We start from the raw sequence: 21768 nt of genomic DNA, 5'->3' as shown, positions 1-21768 counted from the left end.
TCAGTGGAAGTTGGGCAGCAGCAGCAATGTCAGCCTGCAGCCCTGTCCTGCCTCTGTCAGACTCTGCCTCAGTTCAGAAACTTTGGGCTTTAGCCCAGAGACTCCAAAATCCCCTTTTTGTTCAGGACAGCCTTGCAACAGGCTGAAAGCTTATTTTGACAACTCAATGTTTAGGTCCAGAAGAGGCTTCTCCAGAGATGCTGTCTGAGGGAAGTGACTGTGTTTCTTTGAGGCAGATTGTCAGATTTCTCAGCTTAGCTGATGTTAGTGAGAGAAATGTTCTTGTTTCTCAGAGACTTAATTAAGCATTTGCTAATTACAATGACAAATGTCCGTTTTCGTCTAAACCAGCATATAAAGAAGACAGCCTAATAAAAACTAATACCAAATTTGCATGCCTGGATGCTGAGGCTTGAGGGGAGCCCAAGCAGGATGGGAAGAGGAAAATGCTGACAGTTGCCCATAAGGGAGGAATTCCACTGAGCCATTACTAGGGGAAAAAACCCTTTTTGGCCCTCATTTGTGTTTTCATCTCACTGTGACCAATCATAGAAATGCTTCATTTTTGAAGAGTGGCTTCAGATCTACTGCTAGATATGGATACACATATGGAAAAAGATGTGCTTAGTGAAGTGTATAGTTGATTTGCCCATGTTTGTTTAAAGAAAGAAAGTGTGGCATGTAAGCAGAGCATCTTGATTTCATTGCAGGAAGTGAAGGTTCATTTGAAATCAGCAACACAACTGGAGCCATTTCTGTGATAAAAAGCCCAAATCAGCTCAAGAAAGAAGTGTATGAACTAAAAGTTAAGGTAGGTACTGGGGCCACTTTAAGACTATTGGTCTAAAATGCCATGAGTAGGGCATGATTGTCTAAAATTGTTCAATTTATAGCTGACTTTACCTGTTTCAGAAACTACCTCCTATATTTGAGCAGAGTGCCAACCAGTATAAAGCAGCACTAATTGCTTTGGTTGGGATGTTGGGATGTTTAGTGTCTCAAATTACTTCTTTCAAATGAAATCATTTTATCCTAATTTCATCTCTGAGGCTAGAGAATCAATGTCCTTTACAGGCTGCAGATACCTGTTCTCTGTGTTTCCAGATTTCATTGCTGAACTGGGAATTAATGTCTCGAAAACTCCATGTTATGAGATAGGTAACAGTCAAATCTATGATTAGTAATAGGACTGGGACAGATGATGCAGTGTCATGTCAACATCCACTCCTGAGGGACTCATCAACCACCTACAAATACATGCTCACACCTTGACGAGCTAACACCTCGATGAGCCAGTACTCGTGTGACAGGCTGGGTTATTTTGAGCAGTTTCTAAAGAAAAAGTGTTTTAAAATGTAGAATTAAAATGTGGAGAATGTATCAGTTCTCTTCAGCATGTTGGAACAGCATATTATTGTTGTGGTGAGGACAATATTGGCTTAAAGGCAGCTTTGAGGAATTTGAGGTCTGCCAGGACCAGAGTACAGCATCCCCACTTGCTGAACTCCTGGGTTCAAGCAGTGAGCTGTACCTGGGAGAACACAGGGTCTTCATGGGTTGAGTTAAACTCACCATTTCTTATTCTCTCAGCTCTGCTTCACTGCAGTCACTCCCCAGATGCAGAATGGGTTAAAGCCTTGCAAGCTTTTCTGATCTCCTGGTTATGTATGTGCTGACCCAGAGCTCGTGCAGGCTGCAAAAGCTGCTAGAGGAACCAAAAGGGTGTTTTGTGACCCAGTGTATGTAGTGACAGGCACCTCAGTTGCCAGACTAGTGTCTTCAGAGAAAGTGCCTTTGGTTTTGAGCCCTTTGAGCAAAAAGGCATCTTAGATATGGCTGTTGTGACAAAAATACCAGCCAGTTCCTGTCCTGGCAGAAGAAATGGCTCAGGTTCAATCCAGTGAATCAGGCTGCACTTTGCAGTTGTTGAAACCCAGACAGATTTGATCTTATGGTTCAGAAAAATACCAGATATGTTTGCCTGTCTGTCTAAACTATGTCCACTTTAAATTAAGCTCATCTAAGCATCACAGCAGAATTGTGAATCAGAGAATAAATCTCAAAAAACTACGTACTTTTTCAAATATTTACCTAAATGTCATAAGTAGAGTTTTTCTCACAGTATTCAAGGCTGCAGTGCTTGCAGCAATGAGACAATGAACTGCCTGTGGTACCACAGCAAATTTAAACATTGACTTCCTTTTCTATTCTATCAACACTTTAGGCAAGCAATTACCTTGCCTCTATTGGATTATTTGTTTTTAGAGAACTGTTTTCACCTAGAGTGAGTTACTAAGATCACAAAATTAGAAGGAGAATCAACTGGGGCTCTACTGGGACTGGTTTATTACCATAATCTTCTAATCATCATAAACTTCACTGTGAAATGGACTGAGCTTTTAGAGAAATATAAGTCTGTGCATCTTCCTACAAGTTAGAGTGCTTTGTACGTGTGGAATAATACCTGAACACGAATCTGAAGAAGGAGAAAACACCTTCATCATTCTTTTCTTCCTCTTGGTTGCTGCAGGCATCAGAAGTCAATCAGGAAGGTGACATCTCTGAGCACACATTTGCCATGGTGACCATACGGGTGGTTGACCTCAACAACCACCCACCAACGTTCTATGGAGAAAATGGTCCCCAGAACAGGTTTGAACTGACCATGTACGAGCATCCCCCAGAGGGTGAAATCTTAAGGGGACTGAAGATTACAGTCAATGATTCAGATCAGGTAAATGGAAACTATGTGGACTTTCAGTTTTCCCGTCCTATTTTGCCAAAGACTAGAAAGAGCTGTCAGATGGACAAATGTCATTTTAGAAACTGTTTCACCTGCATTCCCTAAAAGCCTAGGACAGACTGAGTAGTTGTAGGGTTCAGTACCACAGAAAGCCTGGAGCCAGGAGTTCAGTTAGTCTGTCAGGTACTGTTAGGCCAGTGGGAAGCTTGGTCCTACACCTGCAGCCCAGGACTTGTGGCAACTGAGGTTGAACAATCCTGATGAACTTCCCTAACTGGTGGTTGTGTTCAGTTGTTGCCAGTGTATTGTTTGAGAACATATTCCCTTTGAAGATTTTCTTGGAGATCCCAAGCCCTTTAGTAACTTCAGGTGCAATTACTGTCTGCATCTTCTTCTGGCCTTTCTGTTACATTTAGGGTCTGCAGTGCATGGTTTGATAAGTCATTTCCACTGGAGTGATATTTTTAGGTAGTTTTAAAAATTATGCCCAAGCCAAACTAACTTTTAAGAGATAAAGGAAAAGGAAAGAACACTCCATCCATCTCAGCCTGCTGTCTGACTGACCTGTGATGCCTGTAGGTGCTATGGCAATGGTTGCTATAGGGACCCCTAAGCTAAATGCTGTATGAATGACATCCATCTGAGTTAGCCTCAGGTTAGGTAGTGACAAGAAAAAAGCTTAATGCATCTGAGAATTGTATTACTATTGGAAAGAGCTCTCTTCTGTAACTGTGCTCAGTATTGTGCTGGTTTGATGGTATTGTACTTTATCAAACCCACTGGCTTCTTCCCCCTCCCTCCTGCTGCTCTGCAGTGAGCAGATAAATGACTGCTTTCAAAGCACTGCTACGTCTGTCCTGCTGTTGTCACGGGGGATGGTGCTGCAGGAGGGGAGAAACAAAACCCATCTCTTCTCTTTAGAGACAAAATATATATATCTAGGCTGACAAAATATTCAGGCTGCAAGTTAGGCTATAAAATAAGCAGAAAACACTGGTAAATACACTGTATAGATTTCTCAAGAAGCTTCCTAGTACAGTGTAAGGCATCAGCCTAAGGGGGTGGGTTGCCTTTCTTCTAAGGCAGAGAATACAACGTTTTCTCTTCCATCCAAGATGATTCTGTAGAGAGGAAAATTAAACATGTGTCTGTCTCTGTCACAGCTAATAGAGACTTTCTTTTGGGGGAGTGGATGATACAAGTGAGGAGGAGGAGGAAGCTGTGGTTAAGGTCTGGTTTAGGCCTACAGTTCGATGGAAATGCCATGCTTAATGCAAGGAAATTATACAGAAATTTCTCTCTCAGACCTCATCAGGGCTTAGGGCTCAGTGCTGCTGTTCCTCCAGTCATTCCTCTGTCCCATGGCTGTCTGCAGCAGCAAGGCTTGCTCTGAGCAGATCTGGGTTCAGTGGACATCAGTGGCAGAAATCACTCAGCTCTTTTAGAGAGTCAGTTCTCTCCCTATCCTGTGCCACCCTTCTAGTCATGTACAGTCCCATGTGCCACACACTTTGTCTGACTTTGTGTTGTCAGACTATTTTCCATAATCCAGCAGCTCTGGCTTTGTGTGTTTGGCTTTACCAATCCAGCCAAAGAGAGCCCTTTTTCATCTCTGTACCTGGGGAGGTGTGTTTGTGTCACCAAACAACGCAGACCACTGAGTTTGGATCCAAGGTCATTCTGTTTCCCTTAAGGGACTACTGCTGAATACTTTTTCTCCTGACATGAGCTAAGGCTGCTCAAGAACTGCTCATAACAAGCTCTCCAGGGATACAGCTGAAAGTAAAGTTGTCCTGTTTGAAAGTTATTATTAGAAATTCATCATCTCAAGATTCATGCTACAGGGAGAATGTGGCACCAGGCAGACAGTGAATCTGGCTGTTTGTCACTGTGTAAACATGACACTGAGAAATTGGTGCACCCAGAGAGTTTGGTGAGGTAGGCTCAGCTCGTTTTCACATCTTCCCTGTAAGGCAGAAATATAAGAATTCTCCCTTTCATCTTTTCTTTTACATGCTCCACTTTGGTTTAATAGAATTGGCCTGGCCAGCTGGCTCTGGCTCACTCTTCCCAACTTGCCCACCAGTGGTGATAACCTTTTAGATACTGCTGCTTCCCATGTTCTCTCTGGCTAGAAGGTTTATCTCTGTAATGAGATTTGCCTTCTCACTTCATCCGGAGCTGTCAAGTGTGCCAGACTTTGTTCTGCACAAGTGGAGCTCTTCCCTCCCCACAAGTGCATCAACTTCCAATTGAGGTTTGGTATTTGCATCTCTGGGTCCGCTTAATCCAACCAGTGCAAAATGTGGAGTACCTCCTCTGTTTGGAAATTGCCATCTTTGTGATTCTGCATCTTCATCATGCAGAATGCATGAGGAACAGCTCACACAGCATGGGAGTTATTAGGACACAGGCTGGACACTGCAAGTATTCAAGGCCAGGCTGGATGGGGCTCTGAACAACCTGGTCTGGTAGAAGGTGTCCCTGCCTGTGGCAGGGGGGTTGAAATGTGGTGACCTCAAATGTCCCTTCCAACCCAAACCATTCTACAAGACTAGGTTTGTGAGGTTGTGTTGTCCTCACTCGAACTGCTCAGTTGTCTTTCCTTGGTAGGAAGCAGGAAGAGAAGAGGCAGGACTTCCCTGACAATCTGCACTTGATGTCATCTCTGTCTAGCTCCCAGTGTGTGGCACGAAACCCAAGGCTTCTTGCCACGAGATTCCTCTCTTAGCCAGGCCTGCTGCAGGGTTTTTCCATTATGACTGAAAGAATAACCAAGCTTGTCAATCTATTTTAAGAAAAGCTGTGTCTGTCTTGTGACTAGGGCTGGAGGGATTATACAGCTAAGCTTCTTAGTGGTCTCCTGCCCAGGGGATGGAGAGCAGAGGGCTCTAAGCAGGAAGATTCATTCTCATTTTATATAGTTTGAAGAAACAGAGCAATCTAGGCTGTGAGATATGTGCCATTCACTAAAAACAATCAATGCAATGTCTGCTTTTATTCACAGGGAGCCAATGCTAAATTCAACCTCCGTCTTGTTGGACCTGGTGGCATCTTCCGAGTGGTTCCTCAGACTGTCCTGAATGAGGCTCAGGTTACAATAATAGTGGAAAATTCTGCTGCTATTGACTATGAAAGCTTCAAGGTGTTAACCTTCAAGGTACTTCTGCTTTCCAGGTCCTCTTTTTCAGTGTGTACACTATGAGTATGATGGCTTTTGTATTTGATGTGATTTAGCTTCTTAATCCACCCAGAACTGTCTGATGCAGTGTCAGTGATATGATATCCCACGTAAGGGAAACTCATTTCTGCCTCTGGTTCTCCACCTTCACAAAGTTTAATGGAGGCATCTGTGGACTGATTTAGTCCAGTCAGTGCAAAATGCTGATTCTTATCTCCCTCTGGAAACTATACACGTTGGTGGCTCTGAATCATTTTAGACTGAACCTTGAGGGTGTTATTTCTGCACTCACAATGATACATGCACAGGATGAAATCCTAATTTCTTTGCAGCTAGATCTTTACCTGCTTAATGCTAAGTAATTTGATTCATGATCATGCTTTTGAATGTTGGCAGCCTGAAGACCCCAGCTGACTGGAAGATAATTCCCCAAAATTGCTCACTGCCTTTGTCAGAGTCTATCTATCTCTCTGCCTATTTGCAGGCTGACCTGAGGCTCACCCACACTCTTAGCCAGCCATGCAAGAACCAGTTTCATCCAAAAGCTGGAACCCTGCATTATCACCTTCCCTGATGGATTCTTTGGCTCATCAACAAGATAATTAAGTAGACTGGTTTTTCTGTCAGCTGCCCCTGAACATGAGTTCAGTTCTGACTGCAAAGAACTGCATAGACAATCCCTGTAACCATTTTTAAAAAATTGCCAAAATGATCTAGCTCAGTATTAACATATTCTAATTTTGTAATGTACAGAGAGGGGCTTTTTTTTTGCACAGTCCAAAAGCCAAAAATCCACAATTTTGTTCTTTCCTTTGCCATAGAGTTTGCTTTGTGGCCTTAGCAAGTTTCACTTCAGTATGTTTCAGGCCTCTTCTCGTAATGTTCCTAAGCCATTTTGAGCTTTATAGGTTATAGATGCTACAAAAATATGAAGCATCATTACTGTATTAAAGTGGGAGATTCTGAAAGGGCCATAAAGTGCTACTGAAACTAATTATAACAAGTGCACATTTATTCAGGTTAAACTACCAAAAGACCAGTAAAGGAGCTACACATGGCCTCCTCATGAATGCCAATAGAAACCAAAGTAGTTAATGTGATTAGCATGAACACCAAAAGAATTAATTGCCAGGAAAAAGGAGATATATTTTTATAGCTTAAGCAGTTACTAACCATTTTTTAAAAATTATTTCTACTGGAGAAAGACTTTCCAAAATTATTTCTACTGGAGACTACAAGACTTGGATTAAAAAGTGCAGCCTTTGTCTGGATTCCAAATGGAGAAGGTGCAGATGGATGATACGTTAGAAAATATATGGCAGCAAATACTTTATAAAGACCTCATTGCTGGCTTCATTTTCCTGCAAAGTTCAAATCACTTCCTGCCCAGCTTTAGCTGTCAGCATAGTCATTCTACAGCCTGGGACTAGGGGAGGCTGAAATTGTCTTCAGCTGCCAAAATCAAACTCTATTTTAAAAGTTTACCTACCACTTTTAAGATTGCACGTCAGTTTGCTCTTCAGGCACTTAAGTATTAATCGTTGATATGTAGTCTTGTGAAGTAATAGTTTTATGCTATTTTTTTTCTCTCTGCATGAAAAAAACAATACAGGTCTGCATAAAGACACTGCAGGCAAGAAAGCTGACAAAATTTCCTCCCTGAAGGAAGATGCTGTCAGCACGTTGACATAGCAGGATTTAAAGGAGTGGGACTAAAAAATGCGTGTAGAAAACACAGTAAAAATCCTGAGCTTTCATAAGGTGCACTAAGATGGGCTGATTGCAGCAGCAAAGATGATTTAACTGCAGAGGTTATAATTTAGTTATAGCTCCATGTGCACAATCAGCACTAAGATTTTACCTCTGTACTGCTTTAGGAGCTGAGATTTCTCATGAGGAGGCTTTTGTTGATATCTCATGAGATTTCTCATGAGGAGGTTTTTGTTGTATGGCTGTCCCTTCAAAAATTTCTTTTGCTGTAACCACCTGGGACCCCCAAACACAAAAGTTAGCACAGCAATGTAGTGACCAGACTCCCTTTTTAAAGCAGTTGTGTCCTGCAATATTTGCAAGCAATCTTTATTTAATTCTCTTTATTTGCAAACATTATAAATGTTCACAGAGCAGGCACAGCTCTAGATGACACTGAGATAACCTTTTCCCTGTCCACTTGAACAGTTCCCCAGGCTCTGCTTTCACCTCGAGGTGATATCAGCGTGTCGTCTCAGATGAGCAGTTACAAGAATGTGTGATGGCAGAGAGCTTTGTTCTCCTCAGAGACAGTGTGAGGCAATTCAAAAGCCCCCCACCTTATTTGACAAAGTCCTAATCAGCACGAGGCAATGAGGATAAAGTCCCATGAAGTCGGTAGTAGAAATCCTCACAATCTTTGGGAAATGGGATTGTGCTGTACATGCCTGACCATCCAGCATTTGGGGTGGGAGTAATGCTGCCTCAAAACAACAGGTTCCATCATCTTTTTACCCTGTTTGGTGCAGTTTATTCTTCCTGGCTTCTTTTCTGATAAAGAACTTCCTTATGTGGTTATTCAAAATAATTCAGTGCTTTTGTTTCCCAAAGTTTTTCTCGGAGCTGCCCAGGGATGATTGTTTGTAAGCTTCTGTTATGGCTTTTGGATGTGTGTTGGTTAATTGTGACTAGTCACATCTGTCAGATGAAGTCTAACATGAACACAGAGGTTTGAAGACCTCTTCTCACAGTTTTATTGCCCATTACAAGCACATACAAACAAGCCAAAGCTGCGCGCTGACCTGGCTCATCATCTCCTGGTTCTGAGCCATCTGGTCCAACCAGGCTCAAATGCACCAGAGTGCCACGGGTGGTGGAAAAAGCTCCTTTAAGAGAACTAATAGCTGCTTTGTAGTGATTTCTGCTCTTTCTCCTCTTAGCTTCTTGCAATAGAGGTGAACACGCCGGAGAAATTCAGCTCGACGGCCGACGTGGTGATTCGCCTGCTGGACACCAACGACAACGTCCCCAAGTTCTCCTCTGACTACTACATTGCCAGGATCCCCGAGAACTCCCCGGGGGGCTCAAATGTAGTTGCTGTCACAGTAAGTTTCATCCATTTCTTAAGAAATGTTTTCTTTTCTGGGTGTCTGTGGAGGCAGTTCAAGTACCTTAAAAATAGTGGCAAGTAGCAAATCTTTCTTGACTTCTGGACCAAACTTCAATTCCTTTCCAGAATCAACAAAAAAAACCCTCACTTTGGGAAAAAATAAAGCTTTAGACAAATATTATTTAGAACAAGGGCCATCTGCTTTAAGACAAATCACATGGCCTTGGAGTATTAAGAAAGCCTCAGCCAAATCAGTGTCCAGTGGGAAGAGTCAGTTATGGCTAAGTGGAATTGGATTTACTGGATTTGCTTGCTTAAGTATGAGTAAAAAGAATACAAGATGGCTGCTTAGTAGGTATTAGTCTCCTCCTCTTGGGAGGAACCTGGCTGCTAAAGGTATAATTCAATAGTTAAGGAGGGCAAGAATATAAAATTAAAATACTTAGGATTGGGAAGAAAAAGATCTCTATGTATTTATCTTCTCACAGTGGGAAAAACACATCTATAGATTTTCCAGTATCTTGCATTTTCATACAAAGAAAGTCAGGGTATTTCATGGGCCCTGGGTGCTGGAGGAGCATTTCCAGCTGCCTCTCTCTAATGCAACTGCTGAGACTGGAAACAGCTCTCATGTCACAAAGACAAGAAAGCGCCTGCCCACCTGGGCCTCAGTGGGGGATGCAAGTCACCTTGGAGAGGCCACACAGCTAAGGATGGTGGAGGCAGCTTGCCAGAGATCTCCAGCACAAGCTGGCAACAAGCAAGAAAGACAATTAAAGAGTCAGAATAATAAAGTGCTGAAGGCGAATTTTAGCGATAGAAGAATCAATGAAGCAAAACATAAACAATAGAGAAAAGCTTATTGCATGAAACTAATAGAAAAGCTATTAGACTCTTAAACATTACTGTCTTTGAGGTAATAAGAATTAAAAAATTCTAGTACTTGGACAGTAAAAAAAAAAAAAAAGAGACTTAAAAATGTTTGCAGAAGCAACAAAACTTCTGAGCCAAAGCGCACAGGAACATGTGGCTGAGGAGCCCATGTAAAATATAATCATGTGCTGTCAACTCAATACTTAAACCAGATTCACAACTATATGTGAAAAACTAAGGTGTTTCAATTACTCAGAATGGCAATTCTGGAGGAAGTCCCAGATATGCAAATATTTTAAGTAAAGTTAGAAAATACTAAACTAGGCTGTGGTCAAAATTAAGGGGTGAGAGAATCTGACAAGCTCATGCCAAAGAACAAAACAACACCTATCAGTAGGGGGCTGCAGGTGTGTTGTGTTAATCATGCATGAATCAAAGACATTGTTCCAGTTCTCAGATATTTAAACAGGAAGGTGAATGAATCAACCAGCACCACACCATGAACTTTGATGTCCAGATACAGCAGTGTAACACCTCCTCAGAGGAGCAGGAACTTATGGAAATTGCTGCTACCAAATCAATAGATTTCCTAAGCCTGAGCTAAAAAAGGAAGCCAACATGAGTATGAAACAAAGATATCATCCGGCTTAGTATTTGCATTATTAAAAGTCACACAGGCACAAAGAGTGATTAAAATATAAACAAAGCTGAAATACAATGTATAGATTAAAACATTTGTTATTCATTACTTTAAATTGAACCGATTAAAAAAGCAGAAGCTTAAAAAATACTCTATATAAAGTAAATAATTTTGTCTAGGGAATATTCATTAATGTTTAACCGATAATTAGGGAAGGTTTGAGAGCTGGCAGTTGTGCTCACGTCATTGAGATCATCTCTGTCAAAGGAGGGTGAGGTAACTGTGGATGGATGGGGCCATCTAGCGTCAGTGTCCCTGCCAGAGCCCCTGGCCACCAGGGACAGGTTCCTGGGGCTGGCACAGGGACATTTCCTGGTTCTGCACTTTTCTAGGTGCATATTTGCCCATACAGTGTCCCCCAAAAAATGTCATATAAGAGAGTGAAAAGCATTTGAGCTTGTTGTTAAAGAAAAAGAAAACAGTTCTTTTTGCATTTGACTTAAGTAAAACCCTCTTTTTTTTTCTTTCCTTAAGGCTACAGATCCAGATTCAGGGCTTTGGGGAGAAATCAAGTACTCTATCTATGGAACAGGAGCAGATCTGTAAGTAACAAGTCAATAAATAAAACTACATAACCTCTAAGCAGAGTTCTAAAAGAATTTTAAAAGAAAGCCAGCAGGCTCATTCTTGATGTGCTTGTTTCCAAGGACATTTCTGCCATGTTCTCTGTGAGTTCTGGGAACACAACAACAGTAAAGCTACTGTGATCATTAAACATCTGCTTCATGAACCCAAGGAATTCTACCCAAAACCTCCAAAGAGATATAAGGCAGCTGAAGTATCAATACACAGGATTTGTTCAATCACCATTTGAAAAGCACTTGTAAGAGAAAGAAAGGTTTTGGTCTAGTTCTGAAAAGTCAGTTCTACAAAGAATTTCTTGGTCTTTTCCCCTTCCCTCTCCATATGGCTTTACAAATAGCTCTTGTCAAAATAAATCTAGACAAGATATTCAAGGATTTAAACTTCAGCTTTGGAGGTCAGCTGCGTAGGGTGCTAAAAGCCTTTCATATATTTAAACATAATAGTCCTGCATCAGGAAAAAGGGAACCTGATGCTTACTTGATTTGGTAATAATGCCTCCCTCCCTCTCCCTGTCCTTGGCCTCATCTTGCAACACTGGTCCCCTCACCTCATGTCCATCCCAGCTCCCAAACGTGGCTGGGATCAGTGTCACAGATATTCCTGCTGGAACCTGCAGGGCAGAATGCTGGAAATGAATGAGCTTTTCAAGGCACTCATCTCAAGAATCTTTTTTCCTCTGTACGTTATCCACCTGGAGCTAAAGCTGAACTCTTCTTGTAAAGGTGAAAGCTGTTTAGGAGGACAATCAAAGTCCAAAATCCAAGATGTTAAGGGTGAACCTCTTCTGTAGCCAGAAGGAGACACATATGGGAGTATTTCCACCATGGATTATTTTGAGCTCTTCACTAAGTCTTTAAGCTAGCTGCTAACTGCACAGAGAGCAGCAAGAAAAGGTCATGGCATGCAGGCAGACCTCTTAGGTTTAGAATGTAGCAGCTGGTGGAAAAAAGCTTGAGAAGGTTGTTGACAAAGGATTTAGGAGGAGAAAAGATGTAAGCACAACTTTATTCTGATTGGCATTATGGGGATGCTCAGACTCACTGTTCTTATGCTGTTGAATGAAGAAATTATGATGTGAACTTTTCCTTCTTAAGCATTTTTGTTTGTTTTCCTTGTGCCAGAATGGCATAGCTCTGCAAGGCTGGATTGATTTTCTAGCCCTGGCACCTCTAGATCTGCTGAACACACAGTTTGATGCAGATAAGAGAATTTCAACTAGAGGAATGATGTTTCTGTCTGAGATATGACATCAGTGGGTGTGCAGTTGTGTGGGCAGAAAAATGAGTTGTAGTGGAGTAAGAGAAATAGTGTGAACTATTGAAGATGAAACCAATCTGATGGTAATCCTACTTTGGTAATCCAAGCTGCCAGTGGGAGCACTTTTATTCTTCCACTAAAATGGGAATGATGACAATGATATCTGCATGGTTATGCTGGGTGCTGAGGACACAGCACAGGCACTGTCTCTCCTACACAGAAATTCCTACCTCCAGATCTTGGATTTCATCAAGACCTCAATTTTTATTTATGAGAACAATTGAAGAGTCTGGATTACTAAATGCCCCTTTTATAATCACTCTCCATTGCATTCACAGCTGGAATACAGAAAATATTTTGCTACCCTGTACATTGATCAGAGGATATATAAAAAGTTTAATCTGTTTAAAGCTCTACTGCTTGGAGCCTACACTGGCAGTCCATTTTAAAAATGCACTGTGTTGGTATCTCCTCTATAAATCCAAACTTTGGGCTGACACTTTTGACAGTGTCTCTGTAATTACAAATGTGTAAAATTGAATTTGCAACAGATAAATCTGAACACCCACTCCATCCCAGTGTCAGTCTATGGAAAAATGATTATTTTTGGAGAAGATAATTTGCCCTGTAGTTTGGGAGATTTAAGAGCAGGTTTTTTTCCTACCCATTCTGAGAAGTGAAGAGTTTAAATATGATATGCATCACACTTCTTTCAGCTATTTAGGTGATATAAATCAATCTTAATTTATGCAGGACATAATCTATTGCACCATACTTTTAAAGTGAAAAAAGAAAGTTAAAACACATTTAATGTTTTTCCTATTAATGCAAGGAAATCACTCTAGGAGAAGGCCATCACACTGACCATTTACTGAGGACTAAGACTTTTAATGAAAAATGCAGCTAAAATGGCACAAGAGAGAGAAAACTGAGACACTGGTAGTTCTCTGGGTTTCAAGCCTAAAGGAACCAGACAAAAACTAGGTAGAGTGAAGAATTTGGAAACATCATCCAGAAATAAATTAGGTGAAGAGTACCAGTGTCTGGGCACAGCATTTCAGTGTTTAAAGCAGGTTCTAAACACACATTAAGTGACCAAAACTCTTCTCTTTCTTCTTTTCCAGGTTCCTAATCCACCCATCAACAGGTATAATTTACACCCAGCCCTGGGCTGTGCTGGATGCCGAAGTGAACTCCAAGTATAATTTCTATGTGAAAGCAGAGGACACAGATGGGAAATACAGCTTGGCTGAAGTGTTTATCACCGTGCTAGATGTCAATGACCACTCTCCAGAGTTCAATGAAAACATCCAGGAAAAGACGATGATCATCGGGTCGCCGGTGAAGATCGAGGTGAGAGATGTGACAAAGCAGAGAGCTTTGGGAAAGCCCTGGCTCTGCTGCTCACTCAGGGGTCACCATGAATGTCTGAAAGTTGCCTTTTCTTGCAGCTTTATTTTGCGCATCCATTTGGATGTAACAAATGGATTAAAGTGTGGAATTATAGTGTTTACTGACTGCTGAGAAGGAGAATTAAATTCTATAGGAAGAATATAAAGTCCTGTTACAGTATTTGAACAATCAGCTGGTGGACAATCCTGGATTATGTAGTGATCACAAGAAGCCCAAATAGGATAAGTGAATGAAAGTACAGAGTTTTGAACACTTAACCTTCCTGACACCCATTAGTGTTCAACCACACAACTTAGTTCCCTTTATTTTGAAGAACCGTATTCAATAATCCAGTGTGGAACAGAAGGTGAAAAAAATGCAATAGCAATTCCCAGGCAAAGGTGCAGAACATCCTGTGTTACACGCATTTAAATGCATATCATGAAGCCTGATCACACAACACCTAATGTCAGTAGATAAATACCACAGCACAAAAATTAAGGCAGCTATATTTTATGGCATGGAGCTAATCCAGTTGTTCTTTATCACTTCACATTCATCCCCCACACTGTGTGAGAAACTCCCAGCTGAGGACCATTTGCATTCTACAGATAGGTTACAGTTCAGTTTTTCCTCTGATTTTATTTCATCTCAAATAGAAATCACTTATAATGAAAGGAGCCTAGTCCTGCTGTTTTTCCCTAGAAAATGTAGCCTAGCTTCCAAGATGAAATGAAAGCAGCCCAGTCATGGTACAGATACCCTCAGAAGTGAATGCTCAGAAGCTTTTTGTCCTCAGGCAAAGATACAAACAGTAACACCTTTGTTTTTTACACTTCCCCTACCAGGCTATAGACCAAGACGCAGAAGAACCCAACAACATCGTGGATTATTCCATCATGCAAGCAGATCCAGCCAATGTGTTTGACATAGACCAAAGCACTGGGGAAATCAAGCTGAAATCCTATATCAGATCTCTGGACATCATCCACAACATCACCAACAACAAGGACTGCATATGGTCATTGGTGGTCCAGGCCAAGGACAGAGGCTCCCCATCCTTCAGCACCACAGCAGTTCTCAAGATTGATATCACAGAAGAGGTAAGCAAATGTTTTAGAAAAATCCTTATGGGAGGCAATCCCTGAAAGGCACCAATGGGTAGACATTGCTTGCTCCATTTTCTGAGAGTTCCTTGCCAGCTCTGTTTTCTAGAGTGTTTCTATAGCTCTGTGGTGAAGTTGGATTCTACAGCCACAAATGGGAAAGATATTTTGATCAGAAATATTGCAAAGGTACAAAGGTAGGAGCATAATGTAACTGGGAGATGAGTTTTTTGTTAGAGATTGTTAGATATTAATTAAGGTCTATAGAGTTCAGAGAGTAAAGGTAAATCCCAGCTGCTAAATTTCTGCTTTTTTATTTTCATGCAGAAGGGAAAAAAAATCTTTTCTCCTTACAAAAAGTGAGTGGAAAGCAGCTGGGGTCAGAGTGAAATAAATCAGATAAATCAACCTAAGTGACATAGGAAAAGTGAGAAAAAACTTTTTCAGAAATCCTTTAAAGTACATAGAACTTTGAATGGGAGTTTAATAATTGCAGTATTATTAGCAGATGAAACAAGAGGGCTCTAAAAGAGTCTTGCACAGGTAGGTTGAGATTTTCTTTAGTCCAGCTTTTACATCAGCTGAAGAACAAGCAGCGATTTATGGTGTACAGTGCACGCTTGCACGATTCTTATTTATTGTAACTGCCTTGCCATGCCTTTTAATAGGTACCAGCAGGGAGGAAATGGGCTTTAAAGCAGATGAGAAACACATCATTAGCCTGACACTCTCTGGACCACACACATAAACTGGGCAAAGATGCAAATCTCATGCTACAGACAGCAGCTGGCCTTCTCTTTGTTTGGTCACAATGCTCCCACTGCACTTAGGTCTGTTATAATCCTTTTCTGTTTTCTCCATCTCCTCTTCTTCCACTGATACTCCTTATGAGGCACAATGATATGATAGTTTTTGTGCACAGTTCAGAGCCTGCTGGACTGCCAGGAGACATGGATCTGCCCTAGCAGGGCAGTGCCTGGCATGGGGCTGCCTTCTGGGGCCAGGGCTGGGCTTGCTGCTGCAAGGCTCTGCCTTGTGGAGTTGGGGTGTCTCTGCTCAGTCTAGAGGCTTAGCTGTTCTTACAGATCCAAAGGAAACGCACTGCTGAACACTGGGATTTCACATGGAAAGGAAGTTCTGGTGGGTTTTACACAACAAACAGCAATGGGAGTACTTGCCCTCCCTGCCTTCCTTCCAGGCTTCTCCCAGGCTACACGTTTCAGGAGTTCATGGCAGCAGGCAGACCCAGGCACTGTCCTCAGGCATGTTCCTGCTGGTGGCCACCAGCCTTCCCTCCTGGGTGAGCTGGAAACCTCTGTCAGTGTGTGGGGCTGAAGGGTGTGAGTGGAGGGAGGTGCCCCACACCTCCCCTGCTGGGGAACAACATGTCTCTGAACATGGGAAGCTGGTGAAGGACAACTAGAAGGAAAACAAAACCAGCTGATACTTTGGGATAAGGAGTTCCCTGAATTTCCTTCCAGTGCTTGAAGCAATAGCAGTACCTGATGGAAGATGGTGTCTTGTATGAAGTCCCCTGTCTGCTTCCTTTTCTCCCCCTCCGGGGGTACATATTTGGCACAAAGTGAGGGAGAGCCCTCCTCATAAAATCTAAAGGGAAAACAGAGAGGGCTGTGATGACATGGATTTCCTCACACACACACAGTTTTTTCCTCCTTCCCATGCTCTTCTTGATGCCAGTCCTGACAGAGAGTCTGAGATAGCAACAGCATCTTCTTTCTTTGAGTAGGTTTCTTCAGCAGGATTTGGGCTACTAATCCAGTGTCACATCCTCCATAACCTTTTGTATATGTCTCTATTACTTCTCCTATTGCTTGCAATGATTTGGGTTGGTTGAGTTAGGTTTGTTTTTTTTAATTCCATAGCATCCCATCTGTTTTGCAGAAACAGATTTCAGTTTGCATATATGAGAGATGCAGTGCCAGTTTCCAAAACCCTTGGTCATTCCCTGTGTCCCAGGGACAGCACAGTCACTGCTAACACTTTGTGAAGAAAACCATCTCTTGGTGTAGGCATATTGCATACACACACTCTCTCTCTTTTTCTCTGAGGCTGTTACAAATGTGCATTTCATCCCTCTGTGCTCCAGCTGTACAAAGGCTCTTATTTTGCTGTTTGGTGGGCATTTATGTATTACTGATTTTGGATAAGGAGGATATTTTTGAATGCATCCTCTAGAGGTTTCCTGCAGTGTTAATCACAGTAAGTAATTAAACAGGCATATTTTCTGATTAACGTTTACCATTGCAATTAACACAAGTCTGTGCCCTTCGAGATGGATGCCTTGTGGCTAAGTTCAGCAGTATTGCACATCAAAAGGACCTTCTTCTCTTGGAATAATAGAGTGCTAAAAGCATCCAAAGGCCTTTTAATTTAACTGAGTCTGATTTTATGGAAATTGGTATTGAGGGGCATCTGTTAATATCCTATCCTTTCACAATAAATAAAATATATCCTTTCATAGAATAAAAAACATATGCTGGAAAAGCCAGTCTTTTTCCATCCATATGTCTCACTCTATTCCTGCTGCCTGATATTTTCAAAGACGACTGATTCCCATTCCTGTTCCTGAAGGTTGGCCTGATGGGGGCATCCCTCAGCCTCTTGATGACTCCACTGAGGTTCTGCAAATGTAGAGGGGGCGTTTATTTACACCTCCTCATGGACTGAGGCTTAAGTCCATATTTAGACAGCATAATCTGTAGTTCTTAATAGCTTTGGCCACTCATTTAGACTTCTAAATATAGCTGGTGAGTCTCAGATTTAGATTCTTTTAACTGAAAGGCTCAACAAAAATCTTTGCAGTAACATGGAGATCTCTTCTCTCATACTAACTGCAACCTTGGGAGCTGTGGTTGGTGGCCCTGCACAGCCCTTGCCACGTTTGCAAAGCAGTTAGCCTCTTCTTTCCACAGTTTCATGGACTTGGAAAAAAACATTGGTTTGATTTGAGAAGTCTTGCCTCATGCTGGTTTTTATATTGCAAAGTGATGCAAACACAGCTTTCATATACAGTGATAGCACTGAGCTTTGGGATAAACACTGCAGGGGCAGCTGGTGTTCTACCTCGGATCAGGAGTCACTTCTGAAGCAAATCTCCTGATAATCCCCACATACTGTGCCTGTGCCTCACATAGCTCCAAGCATACAAGGTGGACTTCTTCCAGAGGAAAATGTGTTTGGGGAGCACCAACAGGCAGTTCCTCCCTGCAACCAGGCTAGAAAAAACCCCAGGACACTGCAATAGCTTGGGCTCTTTACAGGTTCAGCTGCTTAGACTCCTAAATATTTCTGGTGAGCCTTGGCTGCTCTTGTGGTTGAATTCAACCACACTCCTTTTGGGTCCAGCTTCCAACTACTTGGCCTGTGTGCTCTGCTTACTGCAGCCCATGCATTAGGAAAGGCCTTTGAGAAGCTGCTACAGCAAAAAAAATCAGCAGAGCATTATCTTCTGTGAGCAGTGGTATTTTAACTACTTTAATGTCTGTTAAAAAAGTGTGTCTTCCAGGTCCTGGCCCACAGAGCTATGACAGCTTCCATTTTATCATGTATCTGCTTTTATTTTATGCTTCAAAATGCAGCATGTCTTTTAAGAAAAAACAACAGCTTCAGCAATTGCAAAGTGGCACTATTTATTGAGCTGGCTACATGGCACTGCTGGTAATCAACAAAAGGACTTGAAGATGTTTTAAATTTATTTCCCATAAGTCTCTCTGCAGCCTGGCTAAGATTATGACATTCCTGGCTTGTATTGCAAGTTATTCTTTGTATTTATCTTGCCAGTGTCATGGCCATGACAAACAGAAACTCTCTCACTGTGTGCTTACAAAATGCCTGATGTCTTTGTGCACAACAGTTGTCATCCAAGGCTAATTCCAGGCAAAGCTTTGTATAGTAAAGGTCAAGTAACTAGAATAGAGGCTGAACCAGCTAACTGTTAATGGGTTTAGTTTTGGTATTAATCATCTCTTCACCATTGGAAGTTCTGAACAGATGCCAGACTGGCTGAGACCAGGGGACTGAACGAAGCCACATGCTGAAATTCTCCTTTACAATTTTTATCTGTTCTCACCTCTGCAGCTGTAGTACATAGGCAACATGTACTTCTGTCTAATCTCATTTATTCAAGGTTTTCAAATACCCAGCCAAATACTCTTCAGCCATCAAGGCCTTCCTATAAAAGAGATCTTGACAAAAGTCGTAACAGGTGGGCTCAGGTCACGTACTACTTAGCAGGGTTTATCTGGCACTTAATTCATCTGACTTTCACATGAAGTTAAGTAAGCCAGGGTAGAAGAATTTCTATCATCTGATGGGATTTAAGTACAAAAAAAAAAAAAAAAAAATCCAAGTAATGCAGAACCACAAAGCTGATGTGAATCTAAGCTCCACCAAAGTCACAGGCTGCTTTGCTTTGGGTTTCTAGTTCATGTCCACTCCTAATTAAATACTGGAAGAACTCTCTGCACAGCAAAATGATGAAAATTTGTCCCTACCTGCCCAGTGACATGGTCTGTGAGTTTCACTAGCATTTCTTTGCCCCTTTCTTGTTTGCAATGGGACACATTTGGGGTAGGAGAAGAGTAGGCTTGATAATGTGTTTGAGATAGGTTGTGAAAACACAGAAATTAAGGAGACGTTTATTAGTTAATTAACATGCCCCAAGTTTACAGATGTGACATTAATGACAAGAGGTACTCTAAAGCACACTCCCAGACTGGAGGAGGAAGAGAAGATGGGCATCCTAGATTAGGGTCATACAGGGAAATCCATCTGATCTACGAGTCAGAGGTTCAAATCCAAGCTAATCACAAGGTTCTCCTTATACACCCTGCCTTTGATAACTATTTTAGCATATGGCGACTCCTGCTCCAGAGATGTCCTTTTCTACCCATTGACCAAAAGCTGGGAGCTTAGACCTCTAACTAAAATGCAGATCATTAGATGTGCAAAGTTTGGGTGAGGATTCTGGCATGGAGACAAAGACAGGGCCCTGGGGCAGGGTGGGCAGCCCTGTCTTTCTGCAGCCACGCATCACTTTATGACCAGCTCTCAGTAACCAAACCTGCATGTGAATGTGTCATTTCTGAAGCATCTCCTGGCCTTGCACAGCACTACTGTCAGTTCAGATACCACTGGTATTCACAATGAACTTCTCTTGGAAATGCAGTCCAAGGATGGGCTGCATGCCCTGAATAAGGGTGATCTATGTGCCATGTCTCCAACCTTTATTCCCCAATTAGCCCAGGTGTTTATATGTGCTTCCTAACTTCTTTTACTATTTCTGGATTCAGTTCAACATCATTACAACTGCCTCCTCTCCTGTGCCTAGTTCAACACTTAGCTCCCTTTATTTTATAGGCTCTCTAGCCTGTACACATTTCAGCCTAGTTCTCCAGCTGTATTTATAATAGATACTGGCCTCCTTCAAATATAACCAAGTGAGGGTTGACCATTTCTCTTATTTTTGATATTTCCAGATCAAGTCCAGGGTAAAATCCTATATTTTAGGCCTCAAGAAGCGTCCATGGACAATATATGGAATATGCATGAGTGGCGTCCTTTCCACCATTTCTGTTACAATGGTGATCTCCACCATCATGTACTGGAAAAGTGTGAAAAGATCCAAGCTCCACCCGCAGGGCAAAATCCGCAAAATTATACGGGGACCTCCAAGACGCACAGTGTGCTGAGCTGGAAAGTGAACTGGCCATTCATTTGTCCTTAATATGCCATATGTAGCTTATGTCATTGCTGATTTCTTTTCTTTCTATAAACAAAGCTCTTTAGCTCCACTTATCTCCCCTACCTCAAAGAGTTTTGTTATGTCTGTAAAAGAGTACTTGAAAACAGAATGCAGCACATATCTGCTAACTACTCATTTGTACGTTGACATTTTATAAGCAGAAGTTTTCTCCTAATCCTTTTCAATGCCATGCTCATTAATTGAGCCAATTATTTTCTTGCTTCATTCCTGCAAGTTAAACACTATGGTGACATGCAGGAATCTGCCCTAATTTGTTGGCAATACTTCTGTAAGCTTTTGTATTCAAGTTATCTACCTCACAGTACCATAATGTTTACCCAGTCTCTGCCCCATCTAAATTCTACCCCCCTGGGCTGGACTGGCTGCGTGACTCTCATATATATATATATATATATATTTTAGAGACAACTTCCATCAATCAGCTCTACTCATAACATATTTTGGACAAATGAAATTTCTGGGTCACTGTCTGTCCCCCAGAGTAAGTTATGTGTTTTCTTTGTACTCCTTTACAGACTCTTCACAAAGGGCCTATGGCCGCCTTTTTGATGCAAACTAAAGATAACCCCATGAAAGCCTTAGGAGTGCTAGCTGGTGTCATGGGCATAATGGTGCTGATAACTATCATGATCTCTACTGCCATGTTCTGGCGCAACAAGCGATCCAACAAAGTCATGCCGGTGAGACGGATCATAAAAAAGAGACAGATGCCGCCATCCCGGACAGTCAGGATGGAGTGGCTCAAGTTCAAGAGGCCTAGCAATGCTGCAGAGAAGTTTGTCGTCGAGGAGGACGTCAAGAGCCTGCACAATGAGAACAGCAACAACAACGTCCAGGTCATCCCCGTGCCCCCAGCAGCCCCTCTGCCCCCGCCACCCCCTGCCCTGGCTCCCCGGGGTGATGCTCCAGCGTGGCGGGTGCCAACTGTGTCCGGATCCCTCACTCCCAAGCACGTCATCAAGCCGCCAAAGAAGAAAAGTCACAGCAGCACCCACAATGCCCTCGTGTCAGAGCTCAAAATGAGGTTTGAGAAGAGGAACGCAGCTTTTGGGGAGCCCCACATCTAG

The 21768-nt window shown here is 42.1% G+C and overlaps 1 protein-coding gene across 1 annotated transcript in view; it reads left to right on the top strand.

The window, feature by feature from the left end:
- The window catches only part of CDHR1 (cadherin related family member 1), a gene marked incomplete at both ends in the record, with an annotated part of 40998 nt that extends 19230 nt beyond the window's left edge, over window positions 1-21768 (top strand). Inside the window, 8 exons of the mRNA XM_083866934.1 lie at window positions 711-811; window positions 2531-2734; window positions 5751-5903; window positions 8834-8998; window positions 11051-11118; window positions 13543-13771; window positions 14659-14913; window positions 21217-21768. Coding sequence (XP_083723060.1) covers window positions 711-811; window positions 2531-2734; window positions 5751-5903; window positions 8834-8998; window positions 11051-11118; window positions 13543-13771; window positions 14659-14913; window positions 21217-21768 — 1727 coding nt within the window. The remainder of the gene's footprint in view (window positions 1-710; window positions 812-2530; window positions 2735-5750; window positions 5904-8833; window positions 8999-11050; window positions 11119-13542; window positions 13772-14658; window positions 14914-21216) is intronic.

This window comes from Zosterops lateralis (assembly GCF_965231275.1).
Source record: "Zosterops lateralis genome assembly, chromosome: 8".
NCBI lineage: Eukaryota > Metazoa > Chordata > Aves > Passeriformes > Zosteropidae > Zosterops > Zosterops lateralis.
This window is presented reverse-complemented; position numbering and strand designations above follow the sequence as displayed.